The sequence below is a fragment of the Tenrec ecaudatus genome, chromosome 9 (assembly GCF_050624435.1).
Source record: "Tenrec ecaudatus isolate mTenEca1 chromosome 9, mTenEca1.hap1, whole genome shotgun sequence".
Lineage (NCBI taxonomy): Eukaryota > Metazoa > Chordata > Mammalia > Afrosoricida > Tenrecidae > Tenrec > Tenrec ecaudatus.
The window spans coordinates 158836535-158853264 of record NC_134538.1 but is presented as its reverse complement, the minus strand read 5'-3'; the positions used below and the strand labels follow the sequence as shown (position 1 = coordinate 158853264).

At 52.5% G+C, this 16730-nt stretch overlaps 1 protein-coding gene across 1 annotated transcript in view; it reads right to left on the bottom strand.

Annotated features, from left to right (window-relative positions):
* MGAM (maltase-glucoamylase) overlaps positions 1-16730 on the bottom strand; it is a 70694-nt gene that overhangs the window by 27039 nt on the left and 26925 nt on the right. Inside the window, exons 14-21 of the mRNA XM_075557417.1 lie at positions 16559-16676; positions 15116-15287; positions 12868-12984; positions 10964-11118; positions 9178-9262; positions 8491-8547; positions 7831-7955; positions 51-139 (exon numbers count right to left, since the gene is read on the bottom strand). Coding sequence (XP_075413532.1) covers positions 51-139; positions 7831-7955; positions 8491-8547; positions 9178-9262; positions 10964-11118; positions 12868-12984; positions 15116-15287; positions 16559-16676 — 918 coding nt within the window. The remainder of the gene's footprint in view (positions 1-50; positions 140-7830; positions 7956-8490; positions 8548-9177; positions 9263-10963; positions 11119-12867; positions 12985-15115; positions 15288-16558; positions 16677-16730) is intronic.

Sequence of the window (16730 nt, the reverse complement as noted above, 5' to 3'; positions counted from 1 at the left end):
TGTGAAGGGACCAGGGACCACGGCGGTCAGGCGATCGTAGAGGTGCTCACCTGTGGTCTCCCCGTCATCCCAGAAAAGCTCCCCTTTGGCTTCTTGTTTGTCATTAAGGGCGATGATCAGGCCAAGCGGGTTCCGCCGACTGTAAGGAAGAGGTTCGCCATGTGAGCCGGGAGCGTGCGGCTCACTGCTGGGAGTGCGTGCACTGAGTCCCCAAAGAAGGGCTAAGTTCCCTGAGGCGGGATGGCCAGAGAGCCCTTCTCTGGTCTTGATCATGCCACAGCAGGGGCTACCAAAGGCGGGGCGATGAGGCTGTGGGTACCCAGAAAGAGTGGGGACAGGAGGCCCGGCTGGTGTCTCTGGCCCTGAGCAGAGTCGCTACCTGTGGGTGAAGTAGGTGTGTGTGTGTGTGTGTGTGTGTGTGTGTGTGTGTGTGTGTGTGAGAGAGAGAGAGAGAGAGAGAGAGAGAGAGAGAGAGAGAGAGAGAGAGAGAGAGAGAAGGGGGAAGTGTGTGGTGTCTTCCTTGCCTGGGAACCAACTTGATGCAGAAAACAGTCAGGCACTACAATTGGGGATGACCCTATGTGGTAACTCTTTGTCTCTGATGAGTTACTCATTTGTTTGCCAGGGAAATGAGAACTTCCGGATGACTTGCTCTGGAACCACGAACAGGAAACACTACAAGCTCCCTCTGAGAGATGGCCAGGTGCAGACATGGTGAAAGGCATGAGTCGGGGGTAAGAAACTGCCCTCCCCCACTTCACTGCTATTGATGTCTAACGCCTGGGGGACCCCAACTGACACTCATGACAATGCCCTGTCCCCACTTCAGCACATTACCTTCAGCACATTACCTGCCCCTGCCATAGACTCTCAGGGTCAGCACTCACCCCCCCCCCCCCAGCCAGACTCAGCAAGCCAGTGCCCAACAAGCCAGACTCAGCCTTCAACAAAATCACCCACTTCCTTTACCACCAGCCCTAATGCCCATCTGTCTGCTAGGGACTCCTGGAGCCTTAAAGGTGAACCAGTCACCCCACACTTCCACCCCCAGCCTCCACAACCCTGACGGACAAGACAATTATAAGGGCGATTTGACAACTCAGCCAAATCATGGAGCAGAGGGTGGCCAGTGACCCCCAAGGTGAAGGGTCCAGCAGCTAGGTCAACCAGAGGACTCACCCACCAAAACACCACTTGATCCTAGACACGCCCCAACACAGAATCCCTCTCTACACGTGGCTCGTCATGTCAGAAAATAAAGGGCAAACCAAGAGACCGCAATAGCAGAAGTGGCATGGGCACAAGCCAGAAGATGGGCTCCCACCATGAGGGAGCCCCTGGCAGGGCAGCACTAGCCAACAGTGGCCAGTCAGAGGGCCGAGTCCACCCTAAGGTGCCTTGAAAGAAAGGCCTGGAGACTCAGTTCCACAAAAGCAGCCTCTGTGGTGGAACCTGAGGTCCAGTCCTCAGCCATCCTTCACGTCTGGAGATTAAACTCACCATCTGGCATAATGGTCAGCCTCACAGTTGTCGTTGTGAGCCGGGGAGTCAGCTCTGACTCATAGCCACTGAGCGTGCAAGAGGAGGAAACCCTGGCCAGCCCTGCGCTGTCCACACCAGTGTCCTTATGTTTAAGTCCCTTAGCCAGAGAACAGAGAGGGCGATGGTGTGATGCTAGGAGGGGAGAGGAGAGGAGAGGAGAGGAGAGGAGAGGAGAGGAGAGGAGAGGAGAGGAGGGGAGGGGAGGGGAGGGGAGGGGAGAGGAGAGGAGAGGAGAGGGAGGAGAGGAGAGGAGAGGGAGGAGAGGAGAGGAGAGGGAAGAGAGGAGAGGAGAGGAGAGGAGAGGAGAGGGAGGAGAGAAGAGGAGAGGAGAGGGAGGAGAGGAAGAGGAGAGGAGAGGAGAGGAGAGGGAGGAGAGGAAGAGGAGAGGAGAGGAGAGGAAAGGAGAGGGAGGAGAGGAGAGGGAGGAGAGGAGAGGAGAGGGAGGAGAGGAGAGGAGAGGAGAGGAGAGGGAGGAGAGGAGAGGGAGGAGAGGAGAGGAGAGGGAGGAGAGGAGAGGAGAGGAGAGGGAGGAGAGGAAGAGGAGAGGAGAGAAGAGGAGAGGAGAGGAGAGGAGGGGGAGGAGAGAAGAGGAGAGGAGAGGGAGGAGAGGAGGGGAGGGGAGAGGAGAGGAGAGGAGAGGGAGGAGAGGAGGGGAGGGGAGAGGAGAGGAGAGGAGAGGGAGGAGAGGAGAGGAGAGGTGAGGAGAGGAGAGGAGAGGAGAGGAGGGGAGAAGAGGAGAGGAGAGGGAGGAGAGGAAGAGGAGAGGAGAGGAGAGGGAGGAGAGGAAGAGGAGAGGAGAGGAGAGGAGGGGGAGGAGAGAAGAGGAGAGGAGAGGGAGGAGAGGAGAGGAGAGGAGAGGAGAGGGAGGAGAGGAAGAGGAGAGGAGAGAAGAGGAGAGGAGAGGAGAGGAGGGGGAGGAGAGAAGAGGAGAGGAGAGGGAGGAGAGGAGGGGAGGGGAGAGGAGAGGAGAGGAGAGGGAGGAGAGGAGAGGTGAGGAGAGGAGAGGAGAGGAGGGGAGAAGAGGAGAGGAGAGGGAGGAGAGGAAGAGGAGAGGAGAGGAGAGGGAGGAGAGGAAGAGGAGAGAAGAGGAGAAGAGAGGAGAGGAGAGGAGAGGAGAGGGAGGAGAGGAGAGGGAGGAGAGAAGAGGGAGGAGAGGAGAGGAGAGGAGAGGGAGGAGAGGAAGAGGAGAGGAGAGAAGAGGAGAGGAGAGGAGAGGAGGGGGAGGAGAGAAGAGGAGAGGAGAGGGAGGAGAGGAGAGGTGAGGAGAGGAGGGGAGAGGAGGGGAGAAGAGGAGAGGAGAGGGAGGAGAGGAAGAGGAGAGGAGAGAAGAGGAGAGGAGAGGAGAGGGAGGAGAGGAGAGGGAGGAGAGGAGAGGAGAGGAGAGGGAGGAGAGAAGAGGAGAGGAGAGGGAGGAGAGGAGGGGAGGGGAGAGGAGAGGAGAGGAGAGGAGAGGGAGGAGAGGAGAGGAGAGGTGAGGAGAGGAGAGGAGAGGAAGGGAGAAGAGGAGAGGAGAGGAGAGGGAGGAGAGGAGAGGAGGGGAGAGGAGGGGAGGGGAGGGGAGGGGAGAGGAGAGGAGAGAGAAGAGGAGAGGAGAGGAGAGGAGAGGACAGGATGTGGTAGGATAAAACGTCTATATTTAAAGAAAGGATGGCAAGATCCATCTCGCATTCTTTAGACATGGAATCCAGCCTCTGGAGAAGGACTCCATGCTTGGTAAAGTGCAGGGGCAGGGAAAAGGAGGGCAGTCATGGACAAGATGGATTGACCATTATTATCAGTATCTCCATCAGTCCAATCTTTTTGGTCTGTGAGGGCTGGCACGAGAACCATAACACTCAGCAAGTGACACACTACAACACTGTGTGGTATACCTACTACTGAGACACGATGTACATTAATAAATGACCTCACCGCACCAGGGTAAAACCCTAAGGGTGTGCAACAGAGCGGCAAGGGAGTAAAGGAAGGAAGTCCCCTAGAGGGATACCAAAAACAGACTTTGAGGCAGGGCATGGAACCCCATCAGATCTGACCGGAAAGCACTCCTAAGAGTCAACAAACAGACCTGGAACTATTTATAGGCTTTTCTGTTTTGTGTGTCATTGTCGTTTTGTTTTTTGTTTTCTTTTATTGTCTTGTTTTGTGCTGTCTTGTTTTTGTGCTTATTAATGTCTCTGCGTGTCTAGATAAACAGTCTGGAGGAGAAACAACAGGACCGACAGTTCCGGAAGAACACAGGAAAGGGGCAGGCAGGGGAAAGGAAGGGGGATGTCAGCCAACCCAGGGACAAGGGAATAACAACTGATCCAAAATCGATGGCAAGGAGGGTGTAGGATGCCTGGTGAGGCTTGATCAAAGGCAATTCACCAAGAGGAATTACTGAAACCCAAATGAAGGCTGAACATGATAGTGGGAAAAGAGAAAAGTAAAAGGAAATAGAGGAAAGAACTAGGAGGCAAAGGGCATTTATAGAGGTTTAAATATAGGCATGTACATATGTAAATATATTTATATATGAAGATGGGGAAATAGATCTAAATAGATCTATATAATTTATAGATTATATTTATAGGTTTAGTGCTTAGGTAGCAGATGAACATTGGACCTCAATTCAAGTACTCCCTCAACACAAGAACACTTTGTTCTAATAATCTGACATTCGCGAAGCTCACCTTCCCAACATGATCACCAAAAACAAAATGGGTACATAAGCAAATGTGGTGAAGAAAGATGATGATGCCTGTCTATCAAAAGATATAGTAGTGCCTGGGGTCTTAAAGGCTTGAAGATGAACAAGCAGCCATCTAGCTGAGAAGCAACAAAGCTCACATAGAAGAAGCACACCAGCCTGTGTGATCATGAGGTGTCAATGGGATCAGGTATCAGGCATCAAAGACACAGAACAAAAAAATTACATCAATGTGAATGAGGGGGAGGGGGTAGTGGAGACCCAAAGCCCATCTGTAGACAATTGGACATCCCCTTACAGAAGGGTCACAAGGAAGAGATGAGCCAGTCAGGATGCAGTATAGCACCGATGAAACATACAACTTTCCTCCAATGCAGTGGTTCTCAACCTTCCTCATGCCACAACCCTTGAATACAGTTCCTCATACTGTGGAGACGCCCCCAACCGTAAAATTATTTTCATTGCCACTTCATAACTATAATTTTGCTCCTGTTATGAATCAGGCGACCCCTGCGAAAGGGTATTCAACCTCCAAAGGGGTCATGACCCACAGGTTGAGAACTGCTGCTCTATTTCTTTAATGCTTCCTCCCACCCCGCCTGCACCCCCCCTCCACTATCATGACCCTAATTCTACCTTACAAATCCGGCTAGACCAGAGCATGTACACAGGTACAGATAAGAGCTGGAAACACAGAGAATCCAGGACAGATAAAGTCCTCAGGACCAATAATGAGAGTAGTGATACCAGGAGAAGGGGAAGGTGGAGGGAAAATGGGGGGAGGATCACAATGATCTACATATACCCCATCCCAAGGGGATGGACAACAGAAAAGTGGGTGAAGGGAGACAGTGGTTGGTATAAAACATGAAAAAATATGTAAATTATCAAGGGTTCATGAGGGAGGGAGGGTGGGAAAGGAGGGGAATGAGGAGCTGATACCAAGGGCTCAAGTAGAAAGAAAACGACGATGGAAACATGTACAAATGTGCTTAACACAATGGATGCATGTACGAATTGTAAGAGCGGTAAGAGCCCCCAATAAAATGGTTTAAATGGATGAATGAATTAATGAATGAATGAGCAAGCAGTCCTAAGTACCTGCTGCTGGCAGCCTGAGAATGTGGGGAGACCAGCTGGATACAAAATTACCAGAAGGTTAGCAGTGGCAACACGCCCTCTGCTGGAGGCTTTGGGGAAGGTTCTTAATGGTGAAATCTGGGCTTGATCTGAAACCCATTGAGGAAAGGCCAGGCCTCAGCAGGAGGAGGAAGAGGAGGGAGGAGGCAAGAATCAGGAGACTATGAGATGTGTGGCTCGCTGCCTCTGTGAACAACTGCCTCCCAAGGCGTGAGACCAGAAGTGGAAGGTGCCAGCCACCAGGACTGGAAGCTCTGATTACAGAGGCTACACACCCATGCTGACCGAGAGAGAGAGAGAGAGAGAGAGAGAGAGAGAGAGAGAGAGAGAGAGAGAGAGAGAGAGAGAGAGAGAGAGAGAGAGAGAGAGAGAGAGAGAGAGAGAGAGAGAGAGAGTCGTGGACCACGACTTCAGTGGAATCCAGACCAGCGCGAAGTGCAGCAGGGGATCATCTTTAAACCTCACAGTTAAAATCAGATATATCCTCCGGGTCTTCTTTAACGCGAATAATTGCATCACTTATGGAGGAAAGTGCGGCTGCCTTGAGCCTCATCCCCTGGGAGAAGGTCTATACAATCAAACTCAGACAATGGGAGCACTAAGGGTGAGATGACAAACTGAGGGCAGTGGGTTTGGGTTTCCGGAGGTGACGCGGAAAGGAGGGAAGGAACAGTCGCAGGACTTGAATAACGTCATCAATGGGGACCGTGGCCCATCAGCACCCTGGACGCCGCAGCGGAGATTGATTTCATGGTGTGTCTTTGCTATAGACACTGTCAAGGCACAGAAATAAAGAAGGACAATAAACTAAAGGGGGAGGGCAGCAGAGGGAGGGGGCGCCCGTTGAAGAGTGTTGGGAGGGGCCGCGGGTGCAGATGGCCAGGTTGTCCAATGAAGACTGTTTGGGGTGTGGCTGGCCATGGAGGTGTGGCAGAGGACCGGGCAGAGAGGGTGCAGTTGGATCTGCACACACGATTGAGTCAAGACTTTGGGCTTAAAGAGGAGCCCTAGTGGCATGGTGGTCCCACATTGGGCTGCTGACTGCAAGATGAGTGGTTCGAAACCACCAGCTGCTTGATGGTGGAAAGATGAGGCTCTCTATGCCCATAAAGAGTGACAGTCTCAGGACCCCGTGGGCACCATTCTCCCTGGTCCAGTAGGGGCACTGTGTGTTAGAATGGACTCAATGGCAGTGAGTTTGGAAGCTGGTGGGACTTCAAGCAGTGAATCACGGGGTGAGATGCTCATTGTAGGAAGAGATGTGCCACAGAGCCTGCAGCAGGTCCACCACAGACAAAGATGCCGGCTGGCATTGGACTAGACACATAAGGTGACGGCTAAGCACATGGTCATAGTCAGCAGTTCAAACCCACCAGCCATTCCTTAGGAGGGAGATGCACGTCACTCCCATAAAGACCTACAGCCTCGGAAGCCCTTCGGAGATCACTGTGCATCAGACACGACTCCATGCCAGTGGGTTTGGGGCCCACCAGCACCACGAACCATCTGCCAAAACCACTCTCGCTGCCCTCGGGTAGAGTCCAACTCAGAGCGACCCTTGAGGACAGGGTAGAACTGGCCCGGTGATTTTCAGAGTCTGTAACTCTTCACAGGAGTAGAAAGCCTCCTCTTTCCCCCACCGGGCAGCTGGTGGTTTTGAACTGCTGACCTTGCAGTGCTGACCTAACCACTATGCCGCCAGGGCTCCTACGATGGGAGAATTCAGGTGGTAAAGAAGGGTCTAAGGAAAATATGAGCAGCACGCACCCACCCACCCCAGGCCCTCTCCCCCAGGACCTCTCCCCCAGGACCTCTCCCCCAGGACCTCTCCCCCAGGACCTCTCCTCCAGTCTCCAAAGCTTCCAGGTGTCAGGGAGAAATGCAGTAAATCCTTTCAGAAGCTCCCAGATGTGGGTGGGAGGGGAGGAGGGGAGCAAGGAGCTAGAATGCCAGAATCAAAGGAGAAAGGGGGATGGTGGTGAAGATTTGAACCTGGTTGGGACTCCAGAAATTCACCCAGGAGTAAAGGGGTGAGCTGCTCAATCACAGGGGTGGGCATGGATCCCACTGTCTAGAAATGCGGATGGGTGAATTATCAGTATTATGGCTGGGTGGACCAGTCTGAGCAGGGTGCGAGGCCAGTGGCCTGGTTTGAGGGGCTGAGTGATTTCCCAGCACATGGGAGTCTGAGCCCTAAGCGGGGACTGTGGTGGCAGACCAGGACAGCCGACCACCCTGGCAGGCAGAGCGTTTGGGGGTGAACTTCAGGACCACCACAACCCCAAACCAAACTACTGCCATTGAGTCTGTACCTGAAAGTCAGCTGCGTCCTCAAAGGGGCTTCAGGAAACCCGAGGGACAATGTGACACCCCCCACTCCTCCCCCCCCCACACACAGTAGCAGATCCCCCCCACCCCTAGGGCCCGCTGGCCCCAGCACCGGGGCTGGAGGGCAGTACCTGGCTGAAGTGGTGGTGCTGGCTTGCTGTGTGGGGAAGATGAAGCCTCCACGCAGGTGAAGCCCGAGTTTGTCTCCAGGCAGCTCCATGACGACCTGCTGCTTCCTCCGCGTCTCCCGTGCCCCCTGAGTGCCAGGCAGAGCACAGACATGGGGGGTCAGCACACATGCCTCACAGTGGCCCATGACCCCACGTGCCCACAGCCTGACAGGTGCCACACAGCACAAAGGGTGAGGCTGGCACAGCAGAGTCTGCCTCGGTCACACGTGAACAGAGAATCCTGGACAAGGGAAGGGCCCTGTCCCCCTTGTACCTGCCTGTCATCACCCCGCGCCGCCCCACTCCACGGACCCCAGCTGTGCCTCAGTGTGAGCACAGAGCAGGCTCCATGTCTTAGGGAGATGGTGGGTTCCAGGCCGGGAAACCCTGCGGGATGTTGATTTTCCAGTGCATGGAACCGACCACACAGTCAACGGTTCAAAACCACCAACTGCTCCTCATGGAAAAGGGCGAGGCTTTCTATTCCCATAAAGAGCCAGGTCTCAGAAACCCACAGGGGCAGTTCTGCCCTGTGCTATAGGGTCGCTGTGAGTTGGAGCTGCTCAAGGGCAGGAGAGGAGGCCCAGAAACAAGATGCTCTACGAGGGTACAGCTACTCACGGTCTCGTAGTCGTACCAGACGGCGTCGGGCAAGTATGCCTGCGTTTGTAGGGCACCCTGGAGAGAAGAGGAGCTGTCTGTGAGGCTCTGCGCAGGACAAAGGGAGACCCCGGCCCTCCCCGGGCATCCTCCCAGGTGCCCCAAGGGCGGGACTCTTTTTTTTCTCTGACTTCCAACTCTGTGCCTTTCTTTAGGAATCAGACACACAATCAAGGTGAGTTGGCGAGGGTGGCCACATGGACTCTTCCAGCAGGTGACCCATAAAGGGAGGTTGTGGTGCACCCCATGTTGACAGATCACTGCCCCTTTTTCCTAGGTCTCGGTGGGTCCATCGGGCGCTAGATCAGATGGCCCCTGGTTGGCATGGGGTGGAATGGGCACAGTGGGATCCACCTGGGTCTCAACGAGAGGGCAGTTACCACTTCTTGAATGGTCTCTGTGTCCCCAAGCCAGAGAAAAGGGATGGGCAGAAGCAGACCACTGCCTGCAGGTACCCTAGCTGGCTGGTCCTGTGAAGCAGGGTCCTGGAGAAGGACGTGTGTGCCAGCAGGCAGGCAGGAGGGTCTCAGCCCGCAGGCCCCACCCTGGGGGAGTGGCCAGTGTTGGGAGAGGGAGTCGGTGAGGGAGAATGATCTCAAGGGCCAGGGGGAAACACATAGAACAGGACTAACTCCCGGGGAGACTTGCCTGCTCCAGAACCGGGGTGATGAGGAGGCCGGGCCCCCACAGAAACTGCCGGTACACATCCCAGGTGTTGCTGTCGCTGTAGAACCTGTTGACCACAGAGACAGCCGCTCAGGTGTGGGCCAGGCCCCAGCCGCTAGCCCCAGGCCTGTCCACCACTTGTGCCCTCCCTGACCCTACACCTGACCCTTCTCCACACTGTGCCAGCCCCTCCCCTGTCCTCCTGGGAAGGACATCCCACCCTGCTCTGGGAGGTCCCAGCTCTGGGTGCATCTGGCCTATCTCCCTTTAAGAGAAGGGGCAACGGCATCCAACTTAGAACCTCAGCTGCCTTAGGAGCAAGAAGGCCACTGCTCTGACGATCCTGAACAGCAGATAATTCAAGTCGCCCGCTCGGGTCATCTAGGACACCTGCCCTCTAACAGCAACCTGCACAGTCTTAGACAAACAAGAAACTAGACAACAGCGGGAAGATGCACAGAGGGCCGGCGAGCTGACGCCGGAGGGGAGTGGACCGCATTCCGAGCAGGACAGCCAGAGACGCTGTCTCTTTCAGACACGAGCGAGAGTGGCCCGCTGCGGGCAAAAGGGAGTCCAAGGCTCTGGAAATCTTAGTCTAGAAGGGGGAACTAATCCTGCAGGGAGAAGTGGAATTTCGGAGGTTTCCCATGAGCTTTTTGAAACCCCGTCCATATTTTTGTGTGCTGACGGCCGGTCCTCAAACCCACTGTCGTTGAGTTGGCTCTGACTCAGTGGGATTAAAAAAAACAAAAAAAGAGGATGGCTGTTGAATTGGTCCTGACTTATAAATACACTCCCTGTCACCAAGTCCATTCCAGCGAAGAACAAACAAGCAAAGGAGACAGTAGCTGGATGAAGGATTTCTTGGGTAGGGGGTGGACAGGGGAGGTCGGGGAAAATGGGGAGCTAGTAACAGTGAGTCTAACAAACAAAAAAATGTTCTAACACTGATTGTGGTGATGATTGTACAGCCCCTCTTAATGATTGGACAATTAGATTGTGTGATATGGGAATTACATGCCAATAAAACTATATTAAATAAATCAATTCGATGAGCCACTGCCTTCAGGTCAGTTCCAATAATAGGGCATGGCCAAACTGCCTCTGTGGTAGAAACTTAGGCTATCAGACAACCTCATCTTCCTCCCATGGATAGACCGGGGGGTTGGAACCGCTGACCTCATGACTGCAGCTAAATGCACAACCCACTGAGCCACCAGGGCGCTTTCCCAGAACCTGGAAATCGGCCTGAACTCCCAGCACATCGAGAAGGATGAGACCTTCCTCATCCTGTAAACTGTGGTGGAGGATGTGGGGGACCAGAGAAGGTAAGTAAGCTGCCACAGGTGCACCAGGAGGTGATGGCCAAACATGACCGGCCCTTGAGTCTTTGAGGCCAGGCACTTGAGGCCAGGGCACCTCCCACCAGGGCTCAGGCCATGCAACCCGCCTGTACCCACTGTTCAGCTTCCAGACAGCAGTCCCCCTGCAAATGCCAACTGGGTGATTCAGGGTAGGAGCCCCCCAGGTGGGGCAATTAACAAGCTCAGCAGCTTGGTGGACCACCAGAGGGGCCTCGGAAGAAAGGCCCCGCAACTTACTTTTAAAACCCAGTTCTGGAAGCTCCAGTTCTCCTCTGACATACGGGGGTCACCTGCCTCAGGGTCACCTGAGAGTAGCTGGTTAGGATCGTTTCCGTTTGCAAAATTCAAGGCCCTGCTCAAGTGGGTTTAGTCTTTGCTCAGATGTCACCTGACGGGGGACTCACTCATGCAGCAGGGGCCGGGCCACCGTGTCTCCTCGGGTGTGGGCACGGTAGAAAAGCGTGTACAGGTAGGGCAGCAGGGTGTAGCGGATGTTCAGGTAATGCCGGGAGGAGTTCAGCAGCAGGGAGTCAGCACCAAAGGAGGCCGGGTCCTGGTCCTGCAAACACACAGGGTGACATTTGTGCCCGGCTCTGGCATCAAGGAAGACTGGCAGGACTCCAGACCCCATTCCCGGCCGTTACCCTGAGGGTCTGGAAGGGAACCCATGGCTCCATTTCCAGCCCAGTGAAGTTACTGCTCTCATTGCTAGGTGCCATCAAGTCAGTTCCGACCCATAGCAACCTTATGCGCAGCACTGTGGTGAATTGACAACGTCGTGCAGCTAAATCCTCTATGCAGGTCTGGAAAGCCGACTCTCCAGCTTATGAGATATAAATAACTCTTAACACATAGCTGCATGGTAGAGCACAATCCCTCCAACAACCCCCCATAAAGGAATTGTCATAGAGGACCGACCATAAAAGATGAATCATTCCTGCATCTGGCTGTTGACTACGCCTGAAAGTTATCTGTAGATAAGAGCAGTGTGGTTTTATCGCCCAACCCACTGTAAAACGTAACAAATCCTCATCTGCCATCTCTTTCTGCTACAGATCGATCATAGGTTGCTCCCTTGAAGAGGACTCAGGGGCATCCAAGGTCAAATAGCACTAGATCAAAACGCTGAGTCATGTCATTGCCTATTCGTTATGCTACCTGCTTATGATATTACCCATTGGTTATGCAATATGTTCACTGTATGATATGTATGCCTTTTGAAAGATCTATAAGCCCCATTATACATACCCATTAAAAAATACACTCACTCTCTTGGTCCTGACATAGGGACAAATAACCCCTGTGTCCCCCTGTTCCCCTATCTATCTGTATTCTTTTTCATAATCACAAAGTCACTCCTAAGGACACATTTGACTGTTGGGGGACCCACACCCCGACACAACCTAAGGAAACACGGCCTGGGCTGGACTGAACTGTAAGGAGAACAATTACACCATGGGGGCACGCACACCTCAGCGTCAGCAACCACTTGAGGTCCAGTGCACTGCGTTTGCCCAGAGACAGAGTTCAGAAGGTTGGGGAAGAAGGAGGACCAGAACCAGGAGCCTCGGTGAGGAGGTGGGACGAGCGAAGTGGCATTGAGGGAAGGACAATCAACGACACGGAGCAAAGTGTGGTTGGATAGAAAACCAGTCTCCGCTGGGACCCCTCCTTCACCCAGTGTGCCATAAAGCACTTCTAGAAAGAGCCAGTCTCCTCCCTGAGGATCCGGGAACTCCCGCTCCGCACGGGGTTGTGAGTGTGACAGGGAGGTCAGAACGCACAGCACGCGCTCCATCCCGTTAGCTCTCGGATTGTTCTCGGGAAACCAGAGTCATCTGGACATGTCCGATTTCCTTGACAGGCTGGGTGCCGCAGATGAAGTGCACAGAGGTTGGTGGGAGCCCCTGGGAGACACCAACAGCAGAGAGAGAGCATGCCCTCAATGTACTCACGCAGCTACAAACCAGAGGTGGGAGTCTGTCCAGAGGCATCTCAGAAAAAAGGCCTGGTTATCAATTTCCAAAGCAGTCAACCCTTGGAATCCCTGTGGGACACACTTCCTCTCTGACACATGTGGAGGTGCCTGGGGCAGAGCTGACTCAAGGGCACCTTGTCCCTGGTGGGCAGTAGGGCATTTAAGGACACACCACCTGCCAGACCTGGGCAGCTACCAGCGAGTCAGCAGATGAGCATGAGGTTGGCACACTGTCGGTGATCACTCCACTGGGTCCCTGGTGGGGACACAGACAGACGCCGTGCTAAAGTACACCACGTCTCTGTGGGCCACATCTCCTCAGAGCCTCACCTTGTAGCCTTGGCCATTGTGATTCCGGGCGAATGGATAGAAAGCCCCCAGCTGCATCCACCTTCTGCACAGCTCCTCAGTCACGTTTAGAGAAAAGCCGCAGATGTCCGCGCCCACCTGGAGGACACACACTGTGGGCCACCCTATTCCACCACCTCCGTGTCCCACCACCAGGGACCTCCCAGCAGAGGTCCCGCCACATAACAGCAGATGTCCGTACCCACCTGTAGTATACACACCGGGGCCTGCCCACTCTGGCCCCTGGGGCTCTTACTGGGCAGGCTAGTACCATGTCCACCCTTGCTGGCCCACGGCTCAGAGTACTCTTAGGCTTCCTCATGTGTGTTCAGTTAAAAAACAAACACTACCGTCAAGTTGAGTCTGACTCACAGGGACTCTGCAGGACAGAGCAGAACTGCTACCTGGCCTTTCTAAGACTAAATCTTGACGGTAGTAAGATCTCTCATCTCTGTCCCTGGGAGTGACTGGTGGGTTTGAACCGCCTGCTGACACTTGACCCGCTGTGACCCCAGGTCCCCTCTAGATCAGCGGTTCTCAACATGTGGGTTGCGACCCCTTTGGGGGTCAAATAACCCTTTCACAGGGGTCTCCTGATTCATAACAGTAGCAAAATATCGGTGATGAAGCAACAATGAAAATAATGTTATGGTTGGGGGTCACCACAACATAGGGAGCTGTATTAAAGGGCTGCAGCAGTAGGAAGATTGAGAACCACTGCTCTAGAGGAAGCCAGACTCTTATCCATGAGTTACCTACTGGAAACCTCTCAGATTCTCCCTGCTGTTTATCCTACTGGCTCTTCATAGCATGGCCCCAACCCAACTTTCTAACATCCTTTCCACCCAACCTCCCAGGGATATCTACACACCTTTCTCTAAAAATACAATTAACATAGCCCTACTGCTTTTACTTCTGGGGAGCTCTCAGTCTTAAAACTACCTTCTCCCCAACCAGTTGATGAAACATACCCACTTCTCAAAGCAAACTCGAGCATCATCTTTCCCACTAAGTCCTCTTGGCTCTGTCCTGATCCTCTGCCCTGTGTCATTTCCTCGTTAGTGAGTCCCTCTCTCAGAACCCCCTCAGCATTAAAGCATGCATCCTAGTTAGCACCTGCACCTTAGCTTGCGGTGTTCTTTGATCATTTGATGTAGCTATTCCATGTCTATCTCGTCCCCATAAACTGCAAGCTCTTAAGGAAAGAGAATGTGCGTGCCCCTGCCTTCAGCATCAGGTCTGGCTCAGGGCCCAGCACACAGGACAGGACCAAGGAATTCAGATGGGGCCTTCAAAAAGTTATATTATCTTCCGATTCCATTCTTCCACCAAATTTGTGAAGCCCCTTTGTATGTGCTGGATTTAACTCAACGACCCTCAAAGCACCTGGGTGATGCTCTTCCAACTCATCTGGGCGTTGGATTCACAGGTGACAAGTTCATCTCGTGAAGTCTGTCAGCTACTCATGCAGCAAGGCATGCACTTGTCTGCATAGATGCTCTGTTTCAGTAAGGACCCCTCCATGTGAGCGCATAGGGTGTATTGGAAAGTGGACAGGAGATGCAGGTAGGTTCAAATTTAACACCTTCTCATTTGTTCTCCCTTTAGACCCAGCTTAAATTGTTCTAGCTTATATTATTTTCTGCTTTCTTTGCGATTGTGGATTTTCCTCTATTTTATTCTGTTGTTGTTTGTACGGTTTTTTTGTTTGGTTTGGTTTGGTTTGGCATGTTTATCTTTATATGAAATACAGGCTAAGGAGTGTACCTGGATTCATCATTTCTTAGATTTATGGCAGAGGAGGTGGTAGGTGGAGGTGGATGATAACAATACAAGAAAGAAGAAAATGTTCTAAAATTTATTTCGGTGCTGATTACACAACTCTTTTTAACATGTTTAAACTATTGAATTGTGTGATGTGTGAATTACGTGTCAAGAACACTCTTAAAATTTGGGATTTCTTTTTCTCAAAGATAACTGTCCCAGAGATAATTCTTCGAGGCAGCCTCGTCTTTGTAAGGAAACCATGTGGCCATAGCAGAGCCCGTGGATGAAGATGAAACCCTTGCTCCCCAGAACTTCGGGGGGATGAAGTACTCAACACTCTGGGTCTCGGTGAGCAAGGGAGTGGAGATTCACAAGGGAGCTGAGAGTCACAGTTTGGAACATTCTAGAGTGGAGGTTCCAAAGGATATAGAGATTCACAGGAGGACTGGGGCTGGACACTTACCATGGGGATACCGAAGAGGTTGAACTCAAGCATGCCGGGGATGGACCACCGAAGGTCCTCCCAGGTGGCTGCGTTGTCCCCCAGCCAATGGGCAGCAAACTTCCCAGAGCCAGCAAAAGTGGAGCGGGTAATGATAAAGCTCCTCTTATTGGGGAAGAGGCTCTTGACAGCTCTAGAAGCAGAAAGAATTGGTGAGTCCATGTGTGACCCAGCTCGTCTGGCCCCAGGAAGTTCAGCCTCGCTACTAAGGACGGGAAAAGTCGGCAGCCGCTCTTCTCTTAAGCTCGCTCTCCATAGAGTGGGCGTGGCTACGAGGCGAAATGAGAAGCAGCCCTGGGTTAACTGCAAGGGCGGCACTTGGACCCACTAGCCCCTTGGTGGGTGAAAGATGAGACTGTCTGATACCACAAAGATTGACCCTCTGACTCGATGGCAGTATGTTTGTGTTTTGTTTTGAGGTCATTTATGGATACCATTGACCCCATAAAATCCAAGAATTTCACAAGCTGCCTTGAAACGCCTAGAAAGTAGAGGTATCTAAAGTTCATTGAAGAAATACATTTACATGTATTCTGTGACTTCACAAAAGTGGGTCTATGAACAGCCTATAGGAAGCCAAACTCCTTTCGAGTTGGAAATCCTTTGGTAATCATTTCGTCATCAGGAAACACATTTAAAAATTGTGTGTGTGCATTTTTCACTCAAATAAATGTTCCGTTTATATTCTTTTAATTGAGAGTCTATAGATACACATATATTTGAATAAGTTGGGTATAGGATGTCTCCGACAACTTTACTCCCATGACCGTGCGTGTGTGTGTGTGTGTGTGTGTGTGTTCTGAGTACAGGATGTTCAGTGTCTTCTCCTCGGTACAGAATATGAATGTACAGAAAGGCAGACGAGCTCAGTAGAAGGATGCTGAGCAAGCAGCTACCACCACCAACCACATGGGGGCTGAGTCGTACCTCCTGTGTACTCCTGTCTATAAAGGTGTCAAAGGAGAAAGCCCTGGACTAGGAATTCATGAAAAGTGAACTTGGAATTTGATTTTGTTATTTATTAGCTCTTTTAGCTTGGACATGTTACTTCACTCTTATTTCTCCCAGCCTTTGTAACATCCATCCACCCACCCACCATCTATCTACCCACCCACCCATCCATCCATCCACCCACCCACCCACCCACCCATCCATCCATCCACCCACCCACCCACCCACCCATCCATCCATCCACCCATCCACCCTTTCTTTCCTTCCTTGTGTACATTCAGCAGTTCTAATTGGATTCCATCTTTCCAAGTTCCAGGTGGTTTCTCTATTCATTCATTAAGAGCGGTCACATTTTTCTTACAGATTAAAAAATATGTATGTGCATGGGTCACCTGACACCTAGGAGGCTGGGTCACTGGACCGTGCACTCAGTCTGCAGCAAGTTGGACTCACTCATTGGTAGCGATCGCCATCGAGTAGCCGTACAGGCTGTGGACGTCATATTGCTTGCCCCACTCTTGCACAGCGTCCATGCAGAGGGTCATGCGGTACAGGTACCCATCCAGGATACCTAGAGCAAGAGAGGGGGTGTCAGCAAGAAGCGAGGACACCCTCCCCTTGGCCA